The 10,076-nt window shown below is 47.2% G+C and overlaps 1 protein-coding gene across 1 annotated transcript; it reads left to right on the top strand.

Annotated features, from left to right (window-relative positions):
* Positions 1-488: 488 nt before the first annotated feature.
* On the top strand, positions 489-9,567 carry onecutl (one cut domain, family member, like; the record flags this gene model as incomplete). Its single annotated transcript, XM_083893919.1, has 2 exons — positions 489-1,554; positions 9,257-9,567. 2 exons carry the CDS (start codon positions 489-491, stop codon positions 9,565-9,567), a joined length of 1,377 nt encoding a protein of 458 aa, XP_083750045.1.
* Positions 9,568-10,076: the final 509 nt, after the last annotated feature.

The following is a 10,076-nucleotide window of genomic DNA, read 5'->3' as shown; positions in this document are numbered from 1 at the left end:
TAATGCATGTGCGTAAAATACGCGCCCAAAACGAAAGACATTCGTCTGTTTTTTTTTTCTCCCCCTCCTCTGCAGCGTTGAAAGTTTAAAAAGGCAGCGCACTAACACCATCATCGCCTGTCTTGTCTCACGCAGGCACAAAAGCGAGGTTTCAGCCGAGGAGCACAGCTGAGCACCAAAGAGACAAGAGAAAGAAAAATATCTCCACCAAAGCTCCTCCTGCTGCTGCTACTGACTCCATTTCTGGGAGTTTTAAGGGAGTTTGAAGACAGTACTTAACGTTATCAGATAATTAATTAGGCACCCCATAAGCCCGGAAATCAATTAATTCACAAATCAATAAATCCATAGTCTGGTGTAACAAGAGACCTTCCAGACTGCTAGCCCGACTGTTTAGCAACAATAACAAGAAGAGGAGAGCAGCAGCAACAACAACAACAACAACAAAACACAGGAGCCAAGAAATTCCAGATTTTATTTTGTTGAAGATGGACGGGGTCGGCCTGGGAGAGATGTCCCTGCACACTCACCCTCACCCTCACACTCACTCTGATCTGGCTCACAGTCAGGACGGCAGGGCCATGCTGCACTCGCGAGACCTCTCAGCTGCTTTCCCCAGGCCCTCCCTCGGGGGCCCCTCCATGTCCCTGGAGCCCGAGCCTCGTCCGCCGGGCTTCGACCACTCCATGTCGGCACTGGGCTACAGCGGCGACTCCCCGTCCAGCACGGGCAGCACCTACACCACCCTGACCCCCCTGCAGCCCTTCGACGACAAGTTCCACCACCACCATCACCACCACCCCTGCCTGCCGGTCAGCAACGTCATCGGCAGCTTCACCCTCATGCGCGAGGACCGAGGCCTCGGCACCAACTTCTACAACCCTTACGGCAAAGACCTCGCCATGACCCAAAGTCTGTCGCCGCCCACCACCGCGTCGGGCCTGAGCTCGTCCATGCACGGCTATGGCAGCCTGGGCAACAGCTCCAATGGCAACGGCGGTCAGATGCTCCACAGCGGCTACGACGTCCACGGGGGGAGCCTCTTCTGCAGAACTTCGGATTTCGCCCGAGAGATATCGCCACCGGGCCTGGGAGGAGGCGACGTGTCATTGGGGCACCAGTTGAACAAAATGGAGGCTCACCAGCACGCCGCGGGCCACCACCCCCACATCTACAGCCAGCACTACCAACCCCACCATCACCCCAGCCATCAGACCTCCAAAGTGAGCGAGCACCTGCACTCCTCGTCGTCCGTGGCGTCCTCGCCCGGTGAGGGTATGCTGCCGGGGCTGCAGGGCGGCGGCGGGAGCAACGGGGAGGAGATCAACACCAGGGATGTGGCCCAGAGGATCATCACCGAGCTGAAGAGGTACAGCATCCCCCAGGCCATCTTCGCCGAGAGGGTTCTGTGTAGGTCACAGGGCACACTGTCTGACCTCCTGAGGAACCCCAAGCCCTGGGGCAAGCTCAAGTCCGGCCGCGAGACCTTTAAGAGGATGTCCCGCTGGCTCCAGGAGCCAGAGTTTCAAAGGATGGCCTCACTCCGGCTGGAGGGTAAGATCTGGCTTTGCTCTCTATCTCACATACACACACACACACACACAGAAATCACAACAACAAACAGACACACACTCTCTCCCCTGGTTTTCCCCAAACACCCTCCTTCTCCATGTCTTCCAAAATAAATTCTTCTCTCCAGCAATCAGTATGCAGCTCAGGTGTAGACATGAGGAAAAAGCAAAAGCATCATACTGATGTTTCTCTTCTTGACACACACACACACACACACACACACACACACACACACACACACACACACACACACACACACACACACACCACTGCCTTCTCCATTGTCTCAACAGCTTGGGTAATAAGAACTCATCAGCAGTAAGAAAGGGGCCATATGTGCCGTTCCTTTGTTTACTTTGCTCCCAAACAGCATCTATTGATCTGTTACAGTAGCTACAATAATAAAAAAAAAGAAAAAGCCACAGACATTTGCCCTCCTCTTAAATGAACCATGAAGATCAGGCCCGAGTGGGGGTTTATAGGCAATTTAATCGCCTTTGAGCCCACAAAATAATTTGTGCAGAAATGCCACTCAACTGTGTGCGAGCGATTGATTAATCGGCGCGGTGATTTATAATCGGCTCAGCACGGCGGCGGCTGAAGTTGAGTTGGCAAAAGTAGCCGATGCAAATGAGTGCTGGAGCTGCCTTCGCCAGGCGTCTTTTATCAGCGTCGTCACTGTTGGCAAAAGAGCTAAATAGTGATGTGGTGTTGTGCTGCCTCGAGGAGAAATCTAAGCTTGTTAGCATCTTAAGATGAGGTAGAACTGGCCTCTTTTTGTTGTCATTTTCAGATTTTCTGATTTGATAGCCAATATTTTTGACAGAGTCACAGGTGCACAGATTGTTTTAGATGTGAGATCCTCTTGAAAGGCACATTGTAATCTGCTACTCGACATTTAATATTCTTCAGGGATGCGAATTTGAAGACACAACAGCACGCCCGTACAGTGCTGTGTTACAGTGTTGTGCCTCCGCAGGGACACCAGGGCCCATCTGATACACGGCACACAGACAGAGATCCAAGTGAACACAGTAATATGAGATGAGCATAGGCGAGTGTGTGTGTTAGCGTGTGTGTGTGTGTGTGTCTGCTCACTGCGGGGGTCTGTGAGCTGTACGTGTGCGCGATGCTGCCCAGTTGATCACCGCCTCTCGCTCCCTGTCAGCAGCCCCGACTGATTAAGCCCGGCCAACACAATAGGGTTCATAGGTAATGATTGTGCACTCTTGCAATCCCTTCACAATTATTGATCTTTGATTGTTTGGCTCTGAGAGCACATGTGTACATCCTCCATTTAGCAAAAAGCTACACCAATCACTCGTGTAGAAAAAAAACCCTCTTATCAGGCGACGCTTTATCTCGGGGTTTTGTTCTGTTGATTCCACAGAAATGTTGCTTGATGAAGCCGATGCGTTTGTGATTGTCGAGACTCTGTATGCAAAACTCCCCCCCCCCCCCCTTTGTTCCTCGGAGCAGATTTCCAGTCGTCAATCAATCGGTTCTCTTCTCTTCATTTTTTGCTCCTTCATCTTTTTTTTTTACAAAACACAAATGTTATTTTAACGAGTCAGTGCTCGCCGTCGTCCGAGCAGCAGCCAATCAATCAGAGTCATAAAAAATTTACATCCCCCGCACGAGAGATCGTATAGCGTTGCTTGTGTTTGACAATCTCGGCTCCCACACACTCGGAAAGTGCATATGTAGTTCTTGGCAAAGCCGCAATTTAGACAGCTCGGCACTTTTCTACATAACCCACTTTCCAAAGGGGGGTTGTTGTCCCCCCCCCCCCCCCCCCTTCCTTTTTTCCTGGCCAACCCCCTTTTGTTTAATTACAAGCCTCTATTGATTTCCATGGGAAAGAGCAGCACGCCTTGCCCACACACACCTCGGCTGCATCGGCAAAAAACAAAAATCGAGACTGGAATTTGAATGTGCGCCGTCCTGTGCAAAGACAGCTCAAGAGCTCTCTCTTTCTCTCTTTCTCTGCATCGAGTTTTAAGATCATCTGCTTTAATGTAACACTCGCTTAAATGCACAGAAGGGCCCACGAGTGCCGAGCAGCTGCAGCAGCAGCCCGTGCATTATCATATTTCCATAGAGTCCTGCCAGCGCGCGGCGATTATGCTACTGCTGCCATTTTGTCTCCTCAAATAATTGTCTTTCCTGCAGAGAGATTTTTGCTAAACACAGAGGAGGTGATCTCCAGGATTTATCTGCAGTGATCCTGTTTGTTTATTTCCTTCCCTGCGTGCTTGTGTGTGCTCTATGGATTACTGTGCTGTACATAATATGAGATGCATCTCCAGCCCCAACCTCAGGCAGTGGAGGAGGCAATCAGGATTTAGTTGGAGGAGAAGACGGGATAAAGACCGCGCAGCCATGCTCCGACACTTAAAGTCGAGGAGGAGGAGGGGGATCAGAGACTATAACTTTAAAGATGATGGCCGAAGCCCTTGACTAAAGGTCTAAATGAATAAGAAAGGTCAATGCGGTTTACGTGTCGGCTCCAGTGCCTGCACCACCCCCACGGTAATGAAAGCCACAAAGCCTTGTCCACCTCGCGCTGCAATACAGTTCAGCACAGCTCAAAGGTCAACGCTGATCCCATTTACATATGAGGAAACATGTGGCCTAAGCTGCTGCATTACACCACTAACCAAATGGGGGGGGGGGGAGTGTTGGGGGCTGTTGTTGTTTTTTTTTTTTTTTTTTTTTTTTTTTTATTATCTGGCTCTTGCAGCTCAGCTCACTCCGGCGCTGAAGGGGTTAAACAGCCTCTGTGGGTCGAGGAGTCTGAGCTGCACAGATTTAATCAATAATTTCTATCAGCCCCTGGCCCAAGAAATCAGCAGGGGGTGGGCTGGGGCTGCAGGGTGGGGTGGGTGTAGGGAGGGGGGGGCCTCTGACTAGGAGGGGAGGTGTAGGTTGAGACGTGGGGGGGGGGGGGTTGTAGGGTAGGGAAAGGGCTTTCGATCACGTTTCAGCAACACGAGACAGGGGCGTACATCATGATTAGGGGCTGTTCCCACGATCATAAGAAGCCTATAGGGGAATATTTATGTCTCCATGAGTAGCCCTAGCACCGGGGATTTATAGCATGGTAATTGTGAGCCTTTTACACATGATTACAGCATAAGGAAGCATTTACTTAATGGCCGGCGTTGTGTTCTTCAGTAAAGCGCCGATGGAAGCAAGGGAGGAGGAGGAGGAAGACACACCGACTCCTCCAACGAGCCATAAATCCACAATACAAGCAAGCTAGCCAGCGCTATCATGTCATCCCTTTCATTACTACACGAGCCCAGAGTGCACCACTGTATATACCTTTCTGTAGATGCATCCCCCCCAACTCAGAAATATTGATGGCTGGGATGGTGTAACGCCTGAGAAAAATGTGGCATTTGGTCGGAGAGAGAGTGAGGGGGAAAGAGAGAAAAGAAAGAAAAAAAAATTCACTTGTAGTGATATTGACGCGCCGCTGACATCTTGGCCTGTTCGGATTTTAATGAGACGTCGTTCGATAACTCTCAGAAATGCAAACAAGCTCGGGATGCCTGAACGCTAACAGGGCCCTGTAATCTTGAGCTGACAAGACGAGCATCCCAGAGTCAAAACATTTCCTTCAGATAATGATTTTCGAGGCCGGATTCATTCACGTCGAGACGAGCGCTTAAGTTTCAGAAACTCAGCTGGACGTCGCCGGTGGGGTGGGGGGGCTACACGGTGGGGGCGGCAATCAGCGCCACACGGCCACTGTCCAGGCGTCGTCGAGGCATTGAGGTCACACTTTATTTTGTCAAGCACTCTGCTAATGAGAGAGATTTGCCACAGCGGGGGTTTTTGAGGAGTCAGTGTGAGATGTTTCTCAATAGGAAGATGTAAAGCAATCAAGTCAACGCCACTTTTTGCTTGTTTTCACAGCAAAAGGCGGCGTTTGTGCTTAATATGGTGTGTGTGTGTGTGTGCTACGTTTTGAAATATTGAATTTGGAGCCCATCGCCAGCTGATACGTCCATCTAATCAAGATCAATAATAGAGTCAATAACAGAGTTCATAAACCTTGTTTTCTTAAAGCGTCTGGCAGCGTGCCCGTCATCATTATTTCACCAGTTTCCACCGTTTTCAGCCTTCCAAATATTCATGATACTTAATCCTAAATATCTGTGTTTTTTTGGCAGAAATAGAACAAAAACAACAAAAGACTCCTATGGTTGATATTTTTGAAATTTTAATTCACGTAATGATATATTACGGCACGTTTAGATGAGTTAGCGATGGCTCAACACAACTTTTTCATGATCATTATTATTATTATTATTACTGTGTCCACTGATTTCGATATCAGTCTTTTTAACCCTTTCAAACAGCACATTTAGGCCACAACCTTTAAACTTTGACTCAATGACTCGATGTTAAAATCCTGCTCGCTCACATTGTAGTCATGCGACAGTGAGCGTGCACACGTCTCCCCTGTAAGTCAGCAACAAAGCAGCTATGGTCATCAATTGATCTGCTTTGCTTCCTAAAAAGTAAAAAAAAAAATCAGAGAAACAAAAGCAGGAGATTAATCGATAAGATTATCGATATTTAAAATAGCTGGCGATTAATTCAGTAGTCGATTAATCATCGATTCATTGTCGCAGGCTCCCGAAAAGAAGAGAGATTGTTTTTATTGTCATATTTTCAGCCTTTATTCCAAATATTTATGATACTTCATCATAAATATGTGTGGTTTTTGGCAGAAATGAACAACAAATTGAATAAATATCCAGTGTTAGCACACACCTATGTATTCTTCACATAGTAAAAGAGCAGGTTCGCTATTTCAATTTACGTAAATGATATATTACGGCACGTTTAGAAGAGTTAGCGATGGCTCAACACTAATACTATTGTGTCCACTGATATTGATATGAGTCTTTTTAACCCTTCCAAACAGCACATTTAGGCCACAACCTTTGAACTTTGAATCAATGACTGACTCGTCACGCGACAGTGAGCGTGCACGCGTCTCCCCTGTAAGTCAGCAACAAAGCAGCTATGCTCAATATCAATTTATCTGCTTTGCTTCCTAAAAATAATAAAAAAAATTCTTATTTTACCTCGAAGAGAAACAAAACCAGGAGATTAAGAATCTGAATCACTGGAAAACTGAATACTCGATATTTAAAATAGCTGGCGATTAATTCAGTTGTAGATTAATCATGGATTCGTTGTTGCAGGCTCCCAAAAAGACCTGATATTTAGTGTTTGTGAACGGTTCAACCGACGAGTATTGGAGCAACACTGATACCAATCACCTCAGCCATTCCTGGAGGTAAAGGTCAAAAACATTTCTTATTTTGAGCTAGAAGAGAAACAAAACAAGAATATTAAGAAACTGAATCACTGAAGAATACTTGAAAACGGAATAATCGATGTTTCAAATAGCTGGCGATTAATTCAGTCGTAGATTAACCATGGATTCGTTGTCGCAGGCTCCCGAAAAGACCTGATATTTAGTGTTTTTGAACCAATCACATCAGCCATTCCTGGAGTTAATTTAACCCTCCACCCCCCCAAAAAAACAAGTGCACTTTTGTTTCCAGTCTACAGTGTTAAATAAAAGTCCACTATGGGCTCCACACCATCGATCCTCCCCTGCTGAGTGTGTGTGTGTGTGTGTGTGTGTGTGTGTGTTGAGTGCACAGACATACACCGATGCTTACACTTAGAAACGCCTTTGATACCATCAGCAAAACAGTCGCTCAGCCACACAGTGCTGATTGAAACCTCTTAAAAGTGTGCATTTAGGTAATTGCATGACTCTCCCTCCACACACACACACACACACACACACCCCACACCACCACCACCACCCTCTCCAAATATGTTTTAGTCCACTTAAGGCTTCTAAACACCCGAGGCAGTGCAGACTCTGCTCGTTTCACTCACCCCTGACGCAACCTGCCTGTAATAGAAAATAAATTAGTTCCCCCCCAAAGTGATTATTGCTCACTCACTGCCGCCACATGTAAATGACTTCTATGAGAAACTAATGATGTCCAAGTGTCTGCTAAAGTAACGGCGAAGACAGAGACAGAGAGAGAGAGAGAGAGAGAGGGAGGAAGTGGAGGGAGATGGACGGAGAAGAAGAAGGCGGAGGGAGGGGGGGGGGGGGGGGTAGTGGTTGTTGGCTCGGTACACAAAGGCAGAGGTTGGTGTTGTGTTTCCTGTAAATACAGAATTACAGCGTGTTTCGAGGTGAAGAGTTCAGCGATGGATATGCAGAGGAAGAGTTCAAAAAAAAAGAAAGAAAAAAAACCACCACCACAATCGTCTGATTCTCAAAATGGATCTGAGCTCACGCCACCCACCCACACACACACACACACACACACACACACACACACACACGTTTGCACAGCTATTCTTCTCAGGACACATTCTTTCATTTGCATCAGCCTGAACTAAGCCTTATACCTCACCCTCAACCATAACCCGGATAATGCCTCACTTTATTCAAATCATAGCCCTAAACTGAACCCCAGTTCCTATAAGAAATGAGGTTCTGCCTCATTAGGACCAGGTTTTTGGTCTTCATGAGGCCTACTGGTCCTGACAAGGTCAGTGTTTATGCCAGAAAAGCTCCTACACACACACACACACGCACAGGCACACACCAGGGTATTTTTTCCTCTTCCTCGCTTCTTATTCTTTTCATTATTATACCCAGATTTCTTTCCTTCTCTCTTTTTTAATTTCAGACTTTTCCTGAGGAAATATTGATTACGTAATTGAGCGGGCAGTGACCCCTGAGTTAGTGTGAGCAAGACTTAACATTATGATACAAATAACCACTTAAAAAGTTTGAATATGTCCAACTTTGACATTCGGGGCTAATCGAGCAAGAAATAATGAGATGGTTTTTTTTGTGGGGGGGGGGGGGGGGGTATGAGGGGGGTTATCCTCTGAGGACAGAGTTATAATGAGAAAGACAGACCGTATTTTTTTAAATTTAGACGTTTGACTTGCTATAATCCACATCTTTTCAGTCATATGTTAAACGCACGTACGGAGAAAGTTGTTCAAGTTTAATTTTTCAATCCCGCCGCTGAAGACAAATGGGTCGCAGTGATTTTCTTGTCACAAAAGGGGGGGGGGGGGCGGTGCAAATGAAAATGATTTAGTGTTTCGGGTCTGGTTTTGTAAAACAAATGTGCGCTGCATCTGTTTATGTCTATGAATGTGATTATTTTTTTTGGGGGGGGGGCACCACAGCCGTTGTCAGTTGCTGACGGTTTAGCACTTTGTCTTAAAGTCAGATCTATATAAGCAAAAAAAGATGTGTGTGTGTGTGTGTGTTTGTGTGTGTGTGTGAAGAGAATAATGAGAAGCAAAGATGGGAAACTTCAGAGCTGTATGTAGTTATTGGTTTTATCCGAGCAGCCTCACAGCAGCTCTCTGGCAATAAGATGTGATCGGCTGCACATCTTGATTCCTTTACAGCACCATGAAGCAGCGCTGCTGATTCATCTCTTTTAACTAATAAGAGTTGCTTAGCTAATCTGTTTTCTTTCAGCAAATCCACTTTCCCTTAGCTTAATCCATTTGTCCCAGTTAGCCAGTTAGCTAACCTGTTTCCCTGTTCTTTTCTTTTTAAAAAACAACAAACGTATATCTTTTATCCATCTGCCTGCAGCCTGTAAGCGGAAGGAGCTAGAGCAGAGCAAGCTGGAGCGCAATCAAGGCCCAAAGCGCACCAGGCTGGTGTTCACGGACCTGCAGCGCCGCACGCTTCTGGCCATCTTCAGGGAGAACCACCGCCCGACCAAAGAGCTGCAGGTGACCATCGCCCAGCAGCTGGGCCTGGAGCTCTCCACCGTCAGCAACTTCTTCATGAACGCCCGCCGACGTAATGTCAACAAGTGGGCCGACGAGGGCCGCCCTTCCTCCACCGGTTCCTCGGGCTCCAGCGTCTCCTCCTCCGCAGTGTCCTGCAGCACGGCGTGATGACGGAAACCGCCGAGCAGGTGCGGCGGGGAGGGCGCCGAGGGAGCAAGGGGGCACATAGACTGGTCTAAGCAGAGATCAGCCGTCATAAAATGTCCTCCTCGTTATCAGAAGGAGCGACGGAGCCAGCCTGTTATAGATGATATTACGAAGATGAAGCATTTTCCTAAACCAAAGTCGATCGCTCCCTTGAAATGGAAGGGGGGCGATACCCAGAGTGATATGAGCGCGGGGCGCGAGGTCCTGCTTGTATAGTCCAAGGGCGCACAGATGATTCGACTCGGAAGAGTCGCGCCCTTACATAGACGCCATCTCATTGCATTATTTTGATTATGTAGATTTAGCGATAATGAGGGTATTACAAATCAGGAGGAAACATATTTTTTGGTGTACCTTCAAATCTATCGTCATCTCTCCAAACGTGAAGAATCAAGAGATGTCGTGTTGCTCACATCTGGAGAGCTCCATTGTGTCACATCTTAATCAAAAACTGCTCATCCAAAGACGTT

Source organism: Microchirus variegatus (genome assembly GCF_963457635.1).
Source record: "Microchirus variegatus genome assembly, chromosome: 1".
NCBI lineage: Eukaryota > Metazoa > Chordata > Actinopteri > Pleuronectiformes > Soleidae > Microchirus > Microchirus variegatus.
The sequence above is the reverse complement of the archived record's forward strand: the minus strand, read 5'-3'. Positions and strand labels throughout refer to the sequence as shown.